Source organism: Nerophis lumbriciformis, linkage group LG04 (assembly GCF_033978685.3).
Source record: "Nerophis lumbriciformis linkage group LG04, RoL_Nlum_v2.1, whole genome shotgun sequence".
Taxonomy (NCBI): domain Eukaryota; kingdom Metazoa; phylum Chordata; class Actinopteri; order Syngnathiformes; family Syngnathidae; genus Nerophis; species Nerophis lumbriciformis.
Genome location: NC_084551.2, coordinates 36,628,068 through 36,649,185, shown reverse-complemented (window position 1 = coordinate 36,649,185; position 21,118 = coordinate 36,628,068). Strand labels below are relative to the sequence as shown.

At 41.6% G+C, this 21,118-nt stretch overlaps 1 protein-coding gene across 2 annotated transcripts in view; it reads left to right on the top strand.

Annotated features, from left to right (window-relative positions):
• Window positions 1-21,118, top strand: part of nkd2b (NKD inhibitor of WNT signaling pathway 2b) — a 133,885-nt gene that overhangs the window by 95,427 nt on the left and 17,340 nt on the right. The window contains exons 1-2 of one of the 2 annotated variants that reach the window (XM_061954148.2): window positions 14,909-16,695; window positions 17,186-17,240. In XM_061954148.2, coding sequence (XP_061810132.1) covers window positions 16,558-16,695; window positions 17,186-17,240 — 193 coding nt within the window. In that variant the 5' untranslated portion in view covers window positions 14,909-16,557. Of the gene's footprint in view, window positions 1-14,908; window positions 16,696-17,185; window positions 17,241-21,118 lie in introns of those variants that run through there. The other variant, XM_061954140.2, reaches the window with a different exon arrangement.

Here is a 21,118-nt window from a genome sequence, read left to right as displayed (position 1 = left end):
CGGAAGTCGGAAGTGTGTTGCTATGGAAACGGAAATAAATGCGCTGACCAAAATACGGTAAATATTGTACAATTGAAGTTGTTTTAGAGGCTTTGAAGACTACAATAGTGACTCCCATTAGCCGCATCTTGCAAGTGTTTTTAATATCCTCTTTAAAATCCAAAACAAATAAAAACGTGTTCTCGTCTCTCCTGATGATTGTGAACGATAGGCAAAATTCCAACAAAAGTGCAGTTCCCCTTTAAAGATGGACTGGAATTAAACTTCAACGTTATGTCTTTTTCTTGTCACAGTCTGCATGACAGTTTTCGGGTTTAATGTTCTTTTGCCTTTCTTTAGTCTTTCTCCCTGTTTTAGTTTGTTCTGCAGTTACTCTACCCATGCTTCTAAACGCTATTCTCCTCACCTGTCCCTGATTGCCAATCAATAGGGTTTATCTACCAGTGTCGCCTACGTCTCGACACTAGTTTACTGTCTTATGTTCATGTCTCACGTTGCCGTTTGCACAAACTGCATTATTTTCTCCTATATGGTACTTCATTAAATGACTGTTTGATCCGCTCTCTGCCTTCTGTCTCTGCATCCTGGGGTCATTCCGACCGCCAGTTGCATGTGCTGCTACGCGATACCTCAGTATAGCTAGCATCAAAGGACCGAATGGATGTTCGTGGCATTTTTTGGTCTTTTCTTTGTATGTTTATGAATTTTTAGTGCTTTATACCAGAAGATGGACTGCTATTGCTCAGACCTCAGTATAGGCAGGCGTCAAAGGACTAGCATTGCTTTTTCTTTGTTTTTGGTGGCATGTTTGCCACTCTTCTTCTTAAAGATTGACTGGAATCAAACAAAGTCATGGTGTCTTTTTCTTTGTGACTTTTTTGCGATACGTATTCCAAAAAATGGATCCCAATTGCAAATAATGCTACGCAAAACCTCAATATAACGAGCATCAAAGTTACATTGTTGACCTTCTGATCTGCTCTCAGCCTCCTGTCTCTGCACCCTGGTGTCACGCTAAATGCAACCATGCTCAAGCGTGACTTTTCTTTACCTTTTTTGCCACACATCCAAAAAAATGGATAGCAATTGCAGATAAAGCTATGTGATACCTCAATATAGCTAGCACAAAAAGAGAGAAATGTGTTCAGATTTTTTGGGATATTTATGGCGTTTTTTACTCTTTTTTTTAAAATCCCAGGAGATGGACAGCTATTGCTCGGAATGTTGCGCATTACCTCAGTACAAGCGACGAGCATGTGTTTTGCTTTTCTTGACTTTTTGTAATTAGTTTTTTTTACATACATTCCAGTAAATGCATCGCGTAGCATATAATGTCAGACGACACCTCAATATATTGAGCCTCAAAGGACTGGCAGATATGGAAACATTTCACAATTTGATTTGATTCAGATTATTGAGGTGACTATTCGATTCAGAATCAGTTTTCGATTCAACATGATTCTTGATTTAAACTGATTATTGCAACATATTATCGGTATAAAAATGATAAAACCTTTCCAAACCCGATTACAGGTTACAAAAAGCTCCTCTTGGCTGCTGACGAATGACTGGTGCGGACAAGATGGCCTAAAAAAATATTTTTAAATGTTGATTCTTAAGTTTGTAATAATTATAATTGATTTAGAATCGGAATAAATAAGAATTGCAATTCGGATGTGAAGTTTTTTTTTTCTTTAGCTTTTTACAGCATTTCCCGTGAAATCTATTGTAAACGATGGATTGCCATTGTGCAGAATGTCACATGAGACCTCAGAATAGCGGGCTTCAAATTGTTGACATGTTTTTGAAAACTTTTGTGACACTTATTACAGTAGAAGGGCCAAACTCAACAATCGTTAAGAAGTGAAGTCTCATTCAGATCTACAGTTTAGTTATCAGTGGCGGGACGTGCGTTTCCCACCTAGGCCTTCAGTGATGTCCGACTTCAATGATTACCTCTCAAAATACCATAATTGATATCACCACATGACCATCATCGGCGGTCACTCGAATGAGTATGACGATCCTTCTGGTAGGGGTGTATCCCTTTATGGAGGATGCCTGTGCGTGACTTTGTTTAACGTGGGGAGACTGGTGCACAGACAGTCACCACACGATCGTTGACAGAATCGGGTCAGGGTCCAGTGGCATGGAGTCCAAGACGACTGGGGACCCTTTTCTGCTGCAGCCTTCTTCCGCCATCGCAGCCGTTGTGGTAGTTCTTAAATCTACCGTCTTCCGCCTGCTCCGCCGTTGAGGTCTTCACCGTATCTCTGGCTAGGGGGCAGTCAGGTACTAGGCCTTTGCCAAGGGCCACCTGGTAAAGGGGTTAACCTCCTTGTGCCCCAAGACCTCATAGAGGAGCATCCACTGCCGGATGCACTTTAACGTCATGCCCAGGACATACCACATGACCATTGCTGGAGAAATACTATACAGAAACACATATACAACCTACTGGGCTTTGAATCACATCAACATCAAAAGGGGTTATTTTCTGGTGCATTTAAAAATCAATTAAAACATATCTTCTGTTGTACTGTCAAAATTCAAATTGAAAAACACATATTAAAAGTGAAAAAATAAAATATTTGAACTCACAATTTGTAGAACCTATTTGACGCCGTATAAGCCAGTGGTACCCCTCGTAGTCGGCTTATTCCAGTGGAAATGGCGGACATTTCCCCATTTCATCGCCAGAACAGCTGAGCTAGCTTCCGGGGTTGGCCGACATCGTCTCACAAGATGTAGTTTCTCTTTAATTATCTTTCTTGAAAATGGCCTTGCAAATATATATTTGCCACCTAATCAACGTTTTGTTCTCCTTCTCTGCTATCCCGGTCTGGCTACGGCACTAAATTGCTACTTGTGAATGGATACTCACTTTGGAATGACAAGTGAGTAGGGATGATACTCGAAACCGGTTTTCCCAGTTGTTCGATAAGAAAAGAACCGAGTCCTCAGACTCGAATCCCTTTTTGAGAACCGGTACCCGTTATCGAGACCACTATGGTAAAGAAAAGAGTTGGTTCTTTATTTGAATCCCTCGGAACGAATCCCGTCCCGACCAGAAATGAAATGACGTCACGTAGCTCAGTCATTAGGCGCAGATAGCAAAAGCAGGAAAAACAATGGACCGGAAAAAGCGCTCCACGGCGTAATAAAGTTCAAAACAAAAGGTATAATCCAATGAATAACTTTACTGAGAGATTTGAGCAGGGTACAAACACATGACCAACACTTTTACGACCAACCGGAAACATAGCAACCAGGCTAGCAACGCACCTCCTTTACGGCAGCTGTCGCAACGTTCTTAAAGCAACCGCAGCACATATATATATATACACAACATACAGTATATGACATGATCTCCCTTTTTAAACTTTTGTTTGTCTTTCCTTGTAAACACAACAAAATCACACTGTATATGTGTTGTCTGTCTAATTATAAATAATGCAGACGAGGCGTGTTGGCTGAGTTCTTGACGTTTACTTTCACAGCGTGCTCATAACCTCATTCTTAGCTGCCGGGTGGCGACATGCAACAACACTTTTCGGGGCTACCGCGCATGCTCGTCACTCCCGCTGCATGCTGGGTAGTGTAGTTGTTATATTGCCTAGCTCATAACATCACATCTATCCCCCTATAAAGAAATAATGTTAACTCAATAAAGTGTATTTCTTTTTTTAGCTTTAATTTTTCATTTTTTAGCATTGTAACCACATTTGCAAACAACTTTTCTCTTCATACAATTTTTGTGGTTGTTTTTTGTTGTTTTTGTGTTACTGTATATATTTGTTTTTCTGAAAAATCCCATTTAATATATACTTTGGGTAACAACAGTCAATATTTATTTATTTTATTTTATTTTTTTAGAGGGGTAACAGTCAATATTTATTTATTTATTAGATTTTATTTTTTTCTTATATAATAAAAGTGAGCTTTTGTTAAACCAAATATTGGGTGTTTTTTTCCATATACAACAACCTATCTGGACTCGATAAGAGAATCGATAAGGAATCGTTTCGATAAGAGGATTCGATAATAGGCTCGAACTCGATAATTTTTTATCAAACATCATCCCTACAAGTTGTTGCTAGGCTACTGTCAACAACTTGTGATCTGATTGGCTATCGCAACTGTCTATCAACTCTATGTGTTTCATCCGCTAACGGTCCCAGTGAGTATCCAATCACAGGACGCGTAAATGTCACGTTCAACGTGAGGCCATCTAGAAGGCCTTACTGACAACCACTCATGATCTGATTGGCTATCGCAATTGTCTATCCATTCTATGTCCCCGTTCACTTACAGTGCACGGACGCCCACATTGTTGATTCTGAAGGCCTCGGGCAGATTTGGTACAGCATGGCAACATAAGCTTGCTGGCCTTGACGGCCCACCACTGTTAGTTATTAACATCTTTTTACACCGATATGGCAATTCCAAATATCGCTTACTTTCGCTGCTAAGAATGGTGGTAACTGTATCTTTAGTTTTGTTAACAATGTCAATATGTCGCCTAAAGATTTGCCTGTACAGTTAATAAACATTTTAGTAAGGCAACAGACTGTTTGGCATCCTAATGGAAATGTTGCTTCTAAATCTGAACAAGCCATGAAAGCCAAGGCCTTGGTGAACCACCAGGGAAGACAGCTTACACGTCTTCCATCCATCCATTGTTCTTTTACCGTCTTGTAAGAGAGGAGGCCAAAGTCCTGCAACCACCACCCCCACACATCATCCTTTTCACTGCCTCTTCACAGCTTAACCACTTACATCTGGTTTTGAGTCAAGGCCAGGTTGGTTTCTGTTGGAATGGAGGTCTTTTACCCCGCGCTCTCCGGTTTCGTTCTGCGGTGGCGACTACGTCGTGTGTTTACCAAGCGGTGTTCCTTTCTTTACACTGACACCACTTGAGGCGTGCTTCTGTTAGCAATTGCCTCCCCTCCCCCAATCCTGCACAATTAATAAGTCACCTGGAGGCCTTAAAAGATTTCCCCCGGCGCCTTCCTGAAGGTGTCAGGTAACTTTGCGTATGTGTTACCATGAACCGATTAACGTGGACCCCGACTTAAACAAGTTGAAAAACTTATTCGGGTGTTACCGTCAATTGTTTGGAATATGTACTGTACTGTGGAATCTACTAATAAAAGTCTAAATCAATCAATCAAAAAGTGTCACCTTAGAGCAGGGATATTCAACTATTTCCAGAAAGCTAAGGACCGGGGAGCCGGACATCTCCCTTCACTATTAGTCTTATTTTCTATATTCTGCAGAACCAGCGTCCTCTACAGAAGAGGTCTTCAACAGGGGGTCTGTGACCCCTGGGGTCCGCACATACTTGCCAACCCTCCCGATTTTCCCAGGAGACTCCCAAATTTCAGTGCCTCTCCCAAAAATCTCCCGGGGCAACCATTCTCCCGAATTTCTCCCGATTTCCACCCGGATAACAATAATGGGGGCGTGCCTTAAAGGCACTGCCTTTAGCGTCCTCTACAACCTGTCGTCACGTCCGCTTTACCTCCATACAAACAGCGTGCCGGCCTAGTCACATATTATATGCGGCTTTTTCACACACATAAGTGAATGCAATGCATACCTGATCAATAGTAATACAGGTCACACTGAGGGTGGCCGTATAAACAACTTTAACACTGTTACAAATATGCGCCACACTGTGAACCCACACCAAACAAGAATGACAAACACATTTCGGGAGAACATCCGCACCGTAACACAACATAAACACAACAGAACAAATATCCAGAACCCCTTGCAGCACTAACTCTTCCGGGGCGCTACAATATACACACCCCATCTCCCGAATTCGGAGGTCTCAAGGTTGGCAAGTATGGGTCCGCAGAGGCACTGCATGGGGGTCTTTTATTTATTTTTATGTTTTTTTTATTATCTTTTATATCCCCCAGGTTATTTTTCACAAATGTAAGTGTATTTAAATACACATTACACACTGTAATGTAGTTTAGAAATAGCAGTGGCATATAATAATACTACTACTACTAATTATAATGGATTTGATTCATAGTATATAGCACTTTTCTCTTCTTCACAGAGAAGTGAGAACCCATCATTCATTCACTCCACATTGATGGTGGTAAGTTACATTTGTAGCCACAGCTGCCCTGGCTGATGGAATAGACTGCCAATTAGCACCTATGGCCACTCCACCCACCACCCAACATTCATTCATATTCATACTCCAGTGTGAGCGGCACTGGGAGCAAGGTGGGTGAAGTGTGTTGCCCAAGGACACAATGGCTGTGACCAGGATGGCGAAAGCTGGGATTGAACCTGGAACCCTCAAGTTGCTGGCACGGCCGCCCTACCATTGGAGCGCTGCCCCTGATGGACACTATGGACACCAGACTCAATGTAACTTGCAAGTTTAAAGTAAAATCATGAATAAATTATTATATTATTATATCCATGTTAGCATTTAAGATAGCTCGTTATTAGTTACAGTACCTGCTGGGCAGCATGGTGGAACAGGGGTTGGTACGTGTGCTTCACATTACGAAGTTCCTGAGTTCGATCCTGGGCTCTGGATTTTTTTGTGTGGAGTTTGCATGTTCTCCCTGTGACTGCGTGGGTTCCCTCCGGGTACTCCGGCTTCCCCTCACCTCCAAAGACATGCACCTGGGGATAGGTTGATTGGCAACACTAAATTGGCCCTAGTGTGTGAATGTTGTCTGTCTATCTGTGTTGGCCGTGTGATGAGGTGGCGACTTGTCCAGGGTGTACACCGCCTTCTGCCCGAATGCAGCTGGGATGGGCTCCAGCACCAACTGACACCTCGAAAGGGACAAGCTGTAAAAAAAGGATGGATGGATAGTTACCTACTGGCAATTATCTCACCAGTTGTCAGCTGGCGATTTGCGTGCCAGCTGTTGTTTTTAAGGACCTTCTGACCTTCACGAGTTGTTTTTTAACTGACCGCTGAATAGCCCAAGTCAGGGGTCGGCAACCCAAAATGTTGAAAGAGCCATATTGGACCAAAAATACAAAAACAAATCTGTCTGGAGCCGCAAAAAAATTAAAAGCCATATTACATACAGATAGTGTGTCATGAGATATAAATTGAATTAAGAGGACTTAAAGGAAACTAAATGACCTCAAATATAGCTACAAATGAGGCATAATGATGCAATATGTACATATAGCTAGCCTAAATAGCATGTTAGCATCGATTAGCTTGCAGTCATGCAGTGACCAAATATGTCTGATTAGCACTCCACACAAGTCAATAACATCAACAAAACTCACCTTTCATGCACAACGTTAAAAGTTTGGTGGACAAAATGAGACAGAAAAAGAAGTGGCATAAAACACGTCCTAGAAAGTCGGAGAAAGTTATACATGTAAACAAACTACGGTGAGTTCAAGGACCGCCAAAATTAGTAGGACAAAACGGCGCTCGCCAAATACTCGAATCAGTGAAGCATGTTTAATACAAACAGTGTGCTTTGTAACAATTAGGGAGGCTTGTGTCATGTTTGTCCTCCTACAGAAACCATATTAAAACAAAAAATATACATTTTTCCCCCCTCATCTGTTTCCATTTTTCATACATTTTTTAAAAAGCTCCAGAGAGCCACTAGGGCGGCGCTAAAGAGAGCCGCGGGTTGCCGACCCCTGGCCCAAGTTATGAAAAAAAGAGGACCTAATATGGAACCTTGAGGAACACCACTAGTATAACTAAAGAAGATGCACAAATGACCACTGACTGCATCTAAAATAAACAAGCTACAAAAATCATAAATCACATTACGAAAAGAAAAGGGTGACTGCCAAGAAGGAGAGGACTCAAAGTGTTGCCTTGAGGAACGCCTCAGTTATGTAAATCACAAGTTTGGACCTCAGTGTTCTATGTTCACGAGTGAGGGAAGAGTGGATCGTGAGGTCGACAGGCGGATCGGTGCGGCGTCTTCAGTAATGCGGACGCTGTATCGATCCGTTGTGGTGAAGAAGGAGCTGAGCCGGAAGGCAAAGCTCTCAATTTACCGGTCGATCTACGTTCCCATCCTCACCTATGGTCATGAGCTTTGGGTCATGACCGAAAGGACAAGATCACGGATACAAGCGGCCGAAATGAGTTTCCTCCGCCGGGTGGGGGGGCTCTCCCTTAGAGATAGGGTGAGAAGCTCTGCCATCCGGGTGGAGGCTCAAAGTAAAGCCGCTGGAGAGGAGCCAGATGAGGTGGTTTGGGCATCTGGTCAGGATGCCACCCGAACGCCTCCCTAGGGAGAGGTTTAGGGCACGTCCGACCAGTAAGAGGCCACGGGGAAGACCCAGGACACGTTGGGAAGACTATGTCTCCCAGCTGGCCTGGGAACGCCTCGGGATCCTCCGGGAAGAGCTGGACGAAGTGGCTGGGGAGAGGGAAGTCTGGGCTTCCCTGCTTAGGCTGCTGCCCCTGCGACCCGACCTCGGATAAGCGGAAGAAGATGGATGGATGTTTGCTAACAAGTTTAAAATGTCAATGCAAGGATCGGCCAATGTGTTTACAGTGGTCCAAGTTATTCTACACAACAGGAGCACTCGAGTGTTTGTAGGAATTTGCTGCAAAAATGTTTGTCTCCCAAGTTTTCAACTGAACTCGAGGGCCGGTATGGTGGATGTGGCCCTCGGGCTGCCAGAGGGATCGTCCTGCCCTAAACACTTTGGAGGAAATAGAATGTGTATGTGTTGTGAAGATACCAATTGCACATTTTCAGAACACAACATGGCCTGAGAATATGATGAACATACTGTATAACTTGATGATTACAGCATATGTTTGGACTTAAATGCGCATACTGTGTGTATTTTATACTCTGAGGCTACAGTTTTTTTTCTGCTAGCCTGACCTGTTTTTTTCTGTGTCTGGAAGATTTCAAAAAGTTGCGTGCATCATAGAGTTTAGAGATGCAGTATGGAAGTAGGTGAGGTGGATGGGGGTGAGGGGGAGAACAAAGATGTGCACTGTTTTCTAGGGATGGATTGGATGCAGGAGTGTGGGGATGTCTGATGTCACTTGGTAGGGCGCTATGAAAGCGTCCCCTGGTTACTTTAACCCACATGAAAGTCTACCAGTTGACTGAAGCTTTTGAGACGCTTGGCAGAGGTGTCGCGTCAAACAGATACAAACATCTCCCCCTCCCCATCGCAGAGCCCGGAAGACTAACTTGTTTACATGTTGTCTGTTTTGACAACAATATCGTCTTCCTTGTCATTCCTGCATCGTGGCTTTCAGTAAGGAAGCTCGGAGCTGGTTTGCATAGCCCCACAGAGACGCCTGTGATCTGATACCGAAAGAATGGCTGCGGCGAGATGCCAGAAAGCGGTTAATTACACATGTGGCGGGCAGATTTTTGAGCCCGACACTGTGGGCGATGTGGATGGAGATGCCTTGTGTTTAGATGTTAAACTGCAGACTGTGGTCAGACGTCGGTCTGCTCTCTCATTAGCTCCCTTCAGCAGATGTAATGAGGAGGCAATGGGGTGAGTGCAGTCGCCAGTGTGAAGCCATGTGCTCTCTCTCAATCAGCAACGTCGGATTGTACCGGAATTTTAATTGGCCGAAGCTGGGTTTATTAGTTCACACAAAGAGGTGCATGTGTGTATGTATAATCAAGGGATGAGAAGACAGTGTTTTTTTTTATGTTCCCGTGAGCCGCATAGCAACACACTCTTCTTCTGCACACCGACCTTTGTCAACGGTAGATTTACACAACAAAATTCTTGAAGTAATGTCTTCTCTGCTCATAGAGACATTGTTGAAACAACCTTGCTGTAATATGCATGCCAGGCCAGTAGGAGCGGTGTCACTTTGTAAAAAAAACAAAAAAACAAAAACACAACATGCAAAAAATGTGTGGGTCTATAAGAGATCTATCCATCCATCCATTTCCTACCGCTTGTCCCTTTTGGGGTCACGGGGGGTGCTGGAGCCTATCTCAGCTGCATTCGGGCGCAAGGCGGGGTACCCTGGACAAGTCGCCACCTCATCACAGGGCCAACACAGATAGACAGACAACATTCACACACTAGGGCCAATTTAGTGTTGCCAATCAACCTATCCCCAGGTGCATGTCTTTGGAGGTGGGAGGAAGCCGGAGTACCCGGAGGGAACCCACGCAGTCATGGGGAGAACATCACGGGGTACTACATTTGGCACTATTATAGGCACTGACCAAATTCCATCAGTACCCCACTTCACGTTAAAGTCGAAAGGTGCCTTTTGTTGCAGGTAATGTCACATCTGGTTGCAGACTCGGTACCGGCTCAAGCACGTGGCGGGCAAACACTCGAGGTGATGTTAAATGTTTTAATGCAATCAAAGCAAGAAGAAGATGCTCAAAAGTAAGGTTCCTCTTTTCCAAAATACGCTCGCCCAATGCTAATTTATATTAGATTTGCTATAGATATTCTACAGATTAGCATTAGCGATTTTACATGGCAAATTCAAAACCTTCAAATAGTGTTGTCCCGATACCAATATTTTGGTACTAGTACCAAAATGTATTTCGATACTTTTCGGTACTTTTCTAAATAAAGGGGACCACAAAAAATTGCATTATTTTTTTTTTAATTTTAACAAAAAGTACATTAAACATATGTTTCTTATTGCAAGTTTGTCCTTAAATAAAATAGTGAACATACAAGACAACTTGTCTTTTTGTAGTAAGTAAACAAACAAAACCGGTACTTTTTATAGGTGGTATAGTACCAAATATGATTCATTACTATTGCGGTACTATACCAATACCGGTATATTGTACAATCTACCTCCAAATTTTGGTAATGAAAATTACAATTAAAATGCATGTTACAATTAAACAGCAAGTGTGGGGACGGCGTGGCGAAGTTGGTAGAGTGGCCGTGCCAGCAATCGGAGGGTTGCTGGTTACTGGGGTTCAATCCCCACCTTCTACCATCCTAGTCACGTCCGTTGTGTCCTTGGGCAAGACACTTCACCCCTTGCTCCTGATGGCTGCTGGTTAGCGCCTTGCATGGCAGCTCCCGCCATCAGTGTGTGAATGTGTGTGTGAATGTGGAAATACTGTCAAAGCGCTTTGAGTACCTTGAAGGTAGAAAAGCGCTATACAAGCATAACCCATTTATCATTTATTTATTAAATACAACACTTACAGTATCAACACTTAAGGGCCCAACAAAATTAAAGACAGGCACATTCAAAGACTAATTCTGGCTGTGGCAACACCATAATCTATACCAGGGTTTTGTGGGTGTGCCGTAATTTCACCTATTTGGGTTAAAAATATGTTTTGCAAACCAGTAATTATAATCTGTAAATAATGTGCCATTGTTGTGTGTCTGTACTGTCTGGAGCTCGGCAGAGTAACCATGTTATTCTCTTCCATATCAGTAGGTGGCAGCGGGTAGCTAATTGCTTTATAGATGTCGGTAACAACGACGATGCGTTGTCGTGATGACAATATGCAGGCGACAGCGGGAGGCAACTTGCAGGTAAAAGGGTATCTAAAGCTTAAACCAAAAATAAACAAAAGATGAGTGCCCCTAAGAAAAGGCATTGAAGCTTAGGGATGGCTATGCAGAACGAAACTAAAACTGAACTGGCTACAAAGTAAACAAAAACAGAATGCTGGACGACAGCAAAGACTTACAGCGTGTGGAGCAGACAGCGTCCACAAAGTACATCCGTACATGACATGACAATCAACAATGTCCACACAAAAAAAGATAGCAACAACTTAAATGTTCTTGATTGCTAAAACAAAGCAGGTGCGGGGAATAGCGCTCAAAGGAAGGCATGAAATTGCTACAGGAAAATACCAACAAAACAGGAAAAGCCACCAAAATAGGAGCGCAAGACAATAACTAAAACACTACACACCGGAAAACACCAAAACACTAAAAATAAGTCACGGCGTGATGTGACAGGTCATGACAGTACACCTACTTTTAGACAAGAGCTATAGTGATGCATGGTTGGTTATGGTTTAAATTAATATCCAACAATTGCGACATCAACTTCTTATTGTCTACTGAGTTTCATTTTTTAATGATTTCTGCTGGTGGTGTGCCTCCGGAAGAAAAAAATGTGCCTTGGCTCAAAAAAGGTTGAAAAACACTGATCTATACACTACTGCCATCTAATGTATTTGAATTGCAATTGCATACAGAGTCTACTATACAATACTTGCAAATGAGACACAAAAGTGTAAGAAAACAAGATATAACAACTTTACAGCATAGTTATCATCATCAGGTCAGTGGTTAATGATACATAAAAAATGAAGTTTTATTATTAAACAATTTATTAACACATTTGAGGATGCATAAAAGCACTAAAAATTAATAATGTTGAGTACCAATATTGATTCCTAGTTACAGGAATTTGTACTGTAATGATTCTAATGTGAAAGGTACCCATGCCTAGTTTAGTCGTGCAGTAATTGTACATATGTTAAAAGTTGACACTGTATGATACAGCATTGTTGTGGTCTACCATTGGTGTTTTACTTGCACATGCAGACACCTTTCTCCTCAATTGTCACACTTATTTACAGGTCCCATATTATTTAAACCCTATTAAATAGGTCCCTGAGGTGCCTCAGTAGTGTTTTGGAAGTTTGTGTTCAAAACCTCGTCTTAATGCAGAAAGTTCGAACGCATGAATGTACCTTTCGCAAAGCAACACTCTGTTTTGTGTGCGTGTAGCTTTAATGCTAATAAGCTGTGTTTGTTTACACCTGTCTGGGACCAAGTGTGTGCAGCGCTATTGTATTTACATCCACACTGTAACTCTGTCTTTGTCCAACACAATAGACACCAAATATTACACACAACAATAACGTTAAGGAGTGGGACAGAACATAGACATTTTATAAGTAGACGCAGCATTGGCTGCTGTGACGCGAGAAATTCGGCCGCCATCTTGAAGTGGTGATGAGGAGCCGGCGAGCAGCCTAAACCAGACCTGGGCAAATTAAGGCCCGGGGGCCACATGCGGCCCGTTAAGCTTTTCAATCTGGCCCGCCGGACATTCCCAAATAATTTTTTGAGATCTATAAGATGGAAAGTGTAGCTGCCATTATGATGTGCAGTCATGTTTTCTAATGACCGTAAGTCTTCAACTATACAAAGTATTTCAATGCTTGGAATCTGCACTTTTGCATGAAATACTCGTTACTATGGTCATATAATTAGTTACTATGGTAATCTAATTAGTTACTATGGTCATCTAATTAGTTACATCACAGCAGCTCAGACGAGGCACCAAGCAGTGTGGGCGGGAAGCGTTTCCACAGACGCGGAAGGAGATTTTCACAACAAAGTTCTCAAGCTTAGTGATATATCACATATATCAGATTGTAGGTGGGTTTATTTTGTACCCTTCGCGTTCATATTTCACTGTTTGTTGCATTTTTGTTGCGTTTCACTTGATTGTAAAATGGGTCGATCGAAAGGGGGTGTTACATTCATATTTTGTCAATATTCAGTCAGCTAACAAGACAATCAAATGGATAGTGGCTATACAGTATTATACAAGTCTATTATACGGGTCTTTCCAACCCAATTTTGTGTAGCCCACCTTTGTGAAATGTGTGGGACAAAATATGTGATAAACAGGAAAAGGCCCAGCCACACTTACCTGACACCTGGAATGAGGTCATTTTTGGGATTACTGTTGAACTACTAGGCCAGGGGTCGGCAACCTTTACCACTCAAAGAGCCATTTTGACCCGTTTCACAAATTCAAGAAAACAATGGGAGCCACCAAACTCTTTTGAAATTTAAAATGAAATAACACTGCATACAGAGTTTATTTTTGCTTTGTGCTATGTATAAACCAGACACGCGTGTACGTGTGTATAAATTATATAACCATATTTAGCTGTACAAATCTGCTGTACAGTATGTGTGTTGGGGTCCCTTTTTCTTCAGGAACACTAATACCTAAAGTCACAATATCCGATAAAGTTCTAAATAAGTTATGACAGACCACCACAAAAAAACGGAATGGAATTTTACAGTTTTTTACTGAATGGGGACACCCAAAATGTATATTAAAATAAAGAAAGTGTGATTTACAATATTAACTCTATGAACAATAAAACACTGAATATTAACAACATATGAACACCGCTCCTCTTTTACTTCTCAGACATCTTTTACAATCAAGCAAAGCACAACAAAAATGTAACAAACAGCAAAATATGAATGCAAAGGGTAATAAACACCTACAATATGATATATTATCACTTTTATGCAGAAATTTGTTGTGAAAATGTGTTTCTGCATCTGTTCCTGACACATGCGTTTCGGGCTGGCTGCTCTGAAAACAAACCCCGCACACCCTGCTTTGTTCCTCGTCTGAGCTGCTGTGACATAGATTACCGTAATAACTCGTACCACACCCAAAAGCACAGATTTCAACCATTGAAATACTTTCTATAGTTCAAGGCTTACGGTCATTTAAAAACAGCACTGCACATCATAATGGCGGCTACAGTTTTGATGTTAAAGGTCTAAAATAAAATGATGTAGAACGTCAGGCGGCAAGATTGAAAATCTTAATGGGCCGTATTTTGCCCAGGTCTGGCTTATACCGACGTCGGTCAGCCAGTCCAAGGGGTGTTGACATAAACGGGTACCACAGTAGTATGGACTTTGCAGTCTCCGCTCTGCTCAGCTCCTCCTGACGAAAATGTGTCTCCTTAATTCCCTATGCCGAGAAGGAAATACAGGAGAGCGTTCCCATAAAAGATAAAACCCCTGTGTGTGTGTGTGTGTGTGTGTGTGTGTGTGTGTGTGTGTGTGTGTGTGTGTGTGTGTGTGTGTGTGTGTGTGTGTGTGTGTGTTCTTGTATTTCTATCCTTGTTGAGACATCAACAAGGAAAAGTACCTTCCATATGAGGACCGGTGAACAAGTTAGGACATAAATCATGGTCCCAATACGGAAAACCATTGCATCTAATAGAGAATGTCTCATTTGCACCCCTGGTGGTGAAATCTATCAAAATCTATCGGGTGGTTCCGAAAAGGAAGAATTTTTCAAATTGACTGTGTGTCGCTTTTAAAAGTGCTTCCCTCTGGTCAACATATGAAATAACAAGTGTGTGTAAAATTTGAAGTGCTCCCCCTCTGGCCAACATATGTAATAACAAGTGTGTGTAAGAAATTGAAATGCGCCCCGTTTGGCCAAAATTTATTTTCCATCCATCCATTTTCTACCGCTTATTCCCTTCGGGGTCACGGGGGGCGCTGGAGCCTATCTCAGCTACAATCGGGCGGAAGGCGGGGTACACCCTGGACAAGTCGCCACCTCATCACAGGGCCAACACAGATAGACAGACAACATTCACACTCACATTCACACACTAGGGCCAATTTAGTGTTGCCAATCAACCTATCCCCAGGTGCATGTCTTTGGAGGTGGGAGGATGCCGGAGTACCCAGAGGGAACCCACGCAGTCACGGGGAGAACATGCAAACTCCACACAGAAAGATCCCAAGCCGGGGATTGAACCCAGGACTACTCAGGGCCTTCGTATTGTGAGGCAGACGCACTAACCCCTCTTCCACCGTGCTGCCCAAAAAAAAATATATATATAGGCTCCAGCGACCCCAAAAGGGACAAGCGGTAGAAAATGGATGGATGTATAAAATATGTAAATAGAGACATACTGTAATAACTTGAAGTAAATAATGAAGATTAAAAATCAATTACAAACAAAAAAATTAAAAAATATAACTAACTTGGAAATTAACTAAAAGCTTACCTTTTTTATATTTGCATAGTTTGTATATATTATTGATGTTGTAAATACAAATCTTTATATATCTTCAAAGGGTGGTCCTAAACAGGTAGGCTTTTTTTTTTCCGGAGGTCTCAAGAAGGTAACAAATACAAGAGTGTGTGCGTGCGTTCGTGCGTGCGTGCGTGCGTGCGTGCGTGCGTGCGTGCGTGCGTGCGTGCGTGCGTGCGTGTGTGTGTGTGTGTGTGTTTAATTTCAAATGTGTGTACTTTATAGTGTGTGGTGATTAAAGACTTGTTTGGGGTCGAGAGCGGTACCAGTCATCTCAACCAAAAGGGTCTGTAAAAAAAAAAAAAAAAAAAAACCTCCTCCAGTTCTCACAGTGCAGATAGCAGCTATCTATCTCCTCTTAGGCAAACCACATCCTCTCATGCTATCTGCTCCTCTCCCATCTCTGGTCCGCTTATCATCCCTTCCCTCCTTTGTACCCTCACTCGCTTTATTCCCAACTTCCTGCCTCTCTCCCTCCCCCTAAAAGCTCAACTCCCAATCTTTTGCTGTTTTCTCTCTTAAAAAAAAAGAAGAAAAAAGTCTCAGGTGGCCAATTTGCAGCGGGCGTTCAGACCTTGACCCTGAGACTCAGCCCCCTCACTGGGGGTGAAGGTCAGCGCTAGATTAGAGGCGGGAGGAGCAGTGAGGAATAATCACGAGACTGTTAAATAGAACCACAGGCCCTGCTGTTGCCATTAGGAAGAGAGGAGGGGAAGGGTGACGTGTGGAGCAGGGGGGGGCTCCTTCACCTAAACGCATGCAGATGTTCAAACTCTCGCTCCATCCACAGTACATGCAGTCCTTTTGTTTTTCGAGCATCTGTCTGGTTTTTATTTGCCACGGGCCTCCGGATTTGATTTCAAAGCAGCGAGGGGCTGAGCATGACGTCAAAAGGGTGAATCATTTTGTTGTTCAATTTCTTGCAGCTTGCACTTAACTGTCATTGTTTCCACCATCTAGTTGAGTTTGTTGGCATGTGCATGTTAGCCTACATGGAGCATTATATGCAGTGGACATGAAATGCACAATATAAACACCAATCCCATCCTAACTCATTTGAATGCATCTTCCCAGTTTAAAATGGATGCAAACATGTTCCAAATTTCTTCTGTGAGAACGAACGTCTTCCAAGAAAGCTCACCAGATGAATTGCAGCTTTTTTTTTCTGATGGATGCAAGGGTTTTGAGGAATCTCAAATGTTTGGCTTTGATGGCAGACCGTGAAACACAATAAGCGTGGTACACATGTTCAGTGTTCGAAGGATTTAGCCGAACTTTTTTTTGTACTTGTGCTTTCCCTGGAACTGTTTGTTTTCTCTGGTTCTAAGTTCTAAACTATATGTTGACTTGCATCTCTCATCCCCCTCTTCTCTTCTTCCTCCTAGGAATTTCCACATGGCCATTCGAAGGAGGGCGCAGACCGACACTGCCCCCTAGAGGGTAAATTGGAAACCGCTCCCTGATAAAAGTGCGGCCTCCCCTCAGAGAATATCATACAGTTGGGGTTCCCTCCTACTCCTTAAAAGGATTTCCTGTAGTTTTCCTGTGGTTTGAAAATCACAATCATCAGAATCAGAAGTACTTTATTATCCTCGAGGGGAAATTAAGATTTTTAGCACAATCCCATTCAAGAGCAGACAAAGCTCAAAAGGATCGCTGACGGGTCTGCCAACTTCCGGCGGCCCTTACAAAAAAAAGTGAAAAACAGTTAAATGCTGGGGGGGGGTTAAAAAGAAAAAATATTCAGTCCAAGCCTGGGCCCCTGGAGATGGAGTCCAGACTGAGGCAAAGGGGGAAAAAACCTCATAGCCATAGCACACATAAACATGTGTAAGAGGGAAACATCAAATAACACAAAGCACATTAAAGACATTAAAAGAGCAGAACTGATGCAACCAGCTGCCACTCAAGCAGTGCCACTTCTACACACAGTCACTAAAGTAAAACGACCAAAAAAAAATTAAATAATCAACCAATAATATACATTGCGCACACACACAATTGCATAAACAAGCATCCATCCATTTTCTTCTGCTTATCCGAGGTCGGGTCGCGGGGGCAGCAGCCTAAGCAGGGAGCCCAGACTTCCCTCTCCCCAGCCACTTCGTCCAGCTCTTCCCGGGGGATCCCGAGGCGTTCCCAGGCCAGCCGGGAGACATAGTCTTCCCAACGTGTCCTGGGTCTTCCCCGTGGCCTTCTACCGGTCGGACGTGCCCGAAACACCTCCCTAGGGAGGCGTTCGGGTGGCATCCTGACCAGATGCCCGAACCACCTCATCTGGCTCCTCTCGATGTGGAGGAGCTGCGGCTTTACTTTGAGCTCCTCCCGAATGGCAGAGCTTCTCACCCTATCTCTAAGGGAGAGCCCCGCCACCCGGCGGAGGAAACTAATTTCGGTCGCTTGTACCCGTGATCTTGTCCTTTCGGTCATAACCCAAAGCTCATGACCATAGGTGAGGATGGGAATGTAGATCGACAGGTAAATTGAGAGCTTTGCCTTCCGGCTCAGCTCTTTCTTCACCACAACGGATCGATACAGCGTCCGCATTACTGAAGATGCCGCACCGATCCACCTGTCAATCTCACGATCCACTCTACACCCACTCGGGAACAAGACTCCGAGGTACTTGAACTCCTCCCCAACCCGGAGATGGCACTCCACCCTTTTCCGGGCGAGAACCATGAACTCGGACTTGGAGGTTCTGATTCTCATCCCAGTCGCTTCACACTCGGCTGCAAACCGATCCAGTGAGAGCTGAAGATCTTGGCCAGATGAAGCCATCAGGACCACATCATCTGCAAAAAGCAGATACCTAATCCTGCAGCCACATAAACCGGATCCCCTCAACGCCTTGACTGCGCCTAGAAATTCTGTCCATAAAGGTTATGAACAGAATCAGTGACAAAGAGCAGCCTTGGCGGAGTCCAACCCTCACTGGAAACGTGTCCGACTTACTGCCGGCAATGGGAACCAAGCTCAAGATTCAGCATTGCAGCAACTGTGTGTGAAATATGCCATTTTTACTGCATTGTACTAACGGAAAGATAAATGACAGGACACACTTTTATATATTTAACATACTGATTGTATATTGACAGTTCCAACTGAAAAAAATATAAAGTCAAGCAAAAACATACTTTGAACCGCGATGAACGAGGATGCGTCCAAAAAAAGTTGTATTCTTTCTCTCAAGCCGCTGCTGAGTATTTGGGCACCACTAAAATAAAAAATAAAAAATCTGATACAGACATGATTTTTTTTTTTTTTTTTTTTTTTTTTTTTTATTACACAAAAAAATCATAATTATACTTTAAAATAGTCTTAATTTTGATGAGTGAAATTACCACATGAACCAATAGTTTGAGACTATTTCTTGATTAATGAATCAAGTATAGTTTTGGAATATTCTTCAGAAACACTTCTGAAGCAGTTTTTATAAGTTTGCAACTTTTTTTTGGAAAGCATATGACTTTATTCTCGTCGTGTTACGGCTTTGTTTTCATAGAATATAGTTATCTTTGTATGATGTTCTGTTTAAAAAAAACTAAAATAATCTTATTACGTTATAAAAAAACAAATTTGTGATTAGGGATAAAACTTCATGACCTGTGTGTGTGCGCATGCGTGCCTGTGTGTGTGCGCGTGTGTGTGTCCTCTCTCTCTCTCTCTCTATATATATATATGGATATATATATATTTACATTTTTATATATACCCTATAGTTGTTGCGTTTTTGATTTGTTTCTCACATTGAACAAAGAAAGCTAATTTTCTTGTGTGTTAAACATACTTGGCCAATAAATATGATTCTGATTTTGGTATTTGTAAATAAATTGTATATATATATATATATATATATATTAGGGGTGTGGGAAAAAAAATCGGTTCTAATTCGAATCGCGATTCTCACGTTGCGCGATTCAGAATTGATTCTCTTTTTTAAAAAATCGATTTTTTTATCTATTTATTTATTTATTTATTTTAATTTTTTTAATTTTTTTTATTTTTTTTTAATTAATCAGTCCAACAAAACAATACACAGCAATACCATAACAATGCAATCCAATTCCGAAACCAAACCCGACCCAGCAACACTCAGAACTGCAATAAACAGAGCAATTGAGAGGAGACACAAACACGACACAGAACAAACCAAAAGTAGTGAAACAAAAATTAATATTATCAACAACAGTATCAATATTAGTTACAATTTCAACATAGCAGTGATTAAAAATCCCTCATTGACATTATCATTAGACATTTATTAAAATTAAAAAAAAAAGAACAATAGTGTCACAGTGGCTTACACTTGCATCGCATCTCATAAGCTTGACAACACACTATGTCCAATATTTTCACAAAGATAAAATAAGTCATATTTTTGGTTCATTTAATAGTTAAAACAAATGTACATTATTGCAATCAGTTGATAAAACATTGTCCTTTACAATTATAAAAGCTTTTTACAAAAATCTACTACTCTGCTTGCATGTCAGCAGACTGGGGTAGATCCTGCTGAAATCCTATGTATTGAATGAATACAGAATTGTTTTGAATCGGGAAAATATCGTTTTTGAATCGAGAATCGCGTTGAATTGAAAAAAAAAATCGATTTTGAATTGAATCGTGACCCCAAAAATCGATATTGAATCGAATCGTGGGACACCCAAAGATTCACAGCCCTAATATATATATATATATATATATATATATATATATATATATATATATATATATATATATATATATATATATATATATATTTGGGCTGTTCAGTGATTTTTTTTAATTAGGTTACTCACATTTTGGATTTTGGATTAAATAATTATAATCTAATTTGCCGATATTCCGATATTGTCCAACTCTTTAATTACCGATACCGATATAAACCGATACCGATATCAACCGATACCGATATATACAGTCGTGGAATTAACACATTATTATGCCTAATTTGGACAACCAGGTATGGTGAAGATAAGGTCCTTTTTTTTTTTAAATTAATAAAATAAAATATGATAAATAAATTAAAAACATTTTCTTGAATAAAAAAGAATGTAAAACAATATAAAAACAGTTACATAGAAACTAGTAATTAATGAAAATGAGTAAAATTAACTGTTATAGGTTAGTACTATTAGTGGACCAGCAGCACGCACAATCATGTGTGCTTACGGACTGTATCCCTTGCAGACTGTATTGATATATATTGATATATAATGTAGGAACCAGAATATTAATAACAGAAAGGAACAACCCTTTTGTGTGAATGAGTGTAAATGGGGGAGGGAGGTTTTTTGGGTTGGTGCACTAATTGT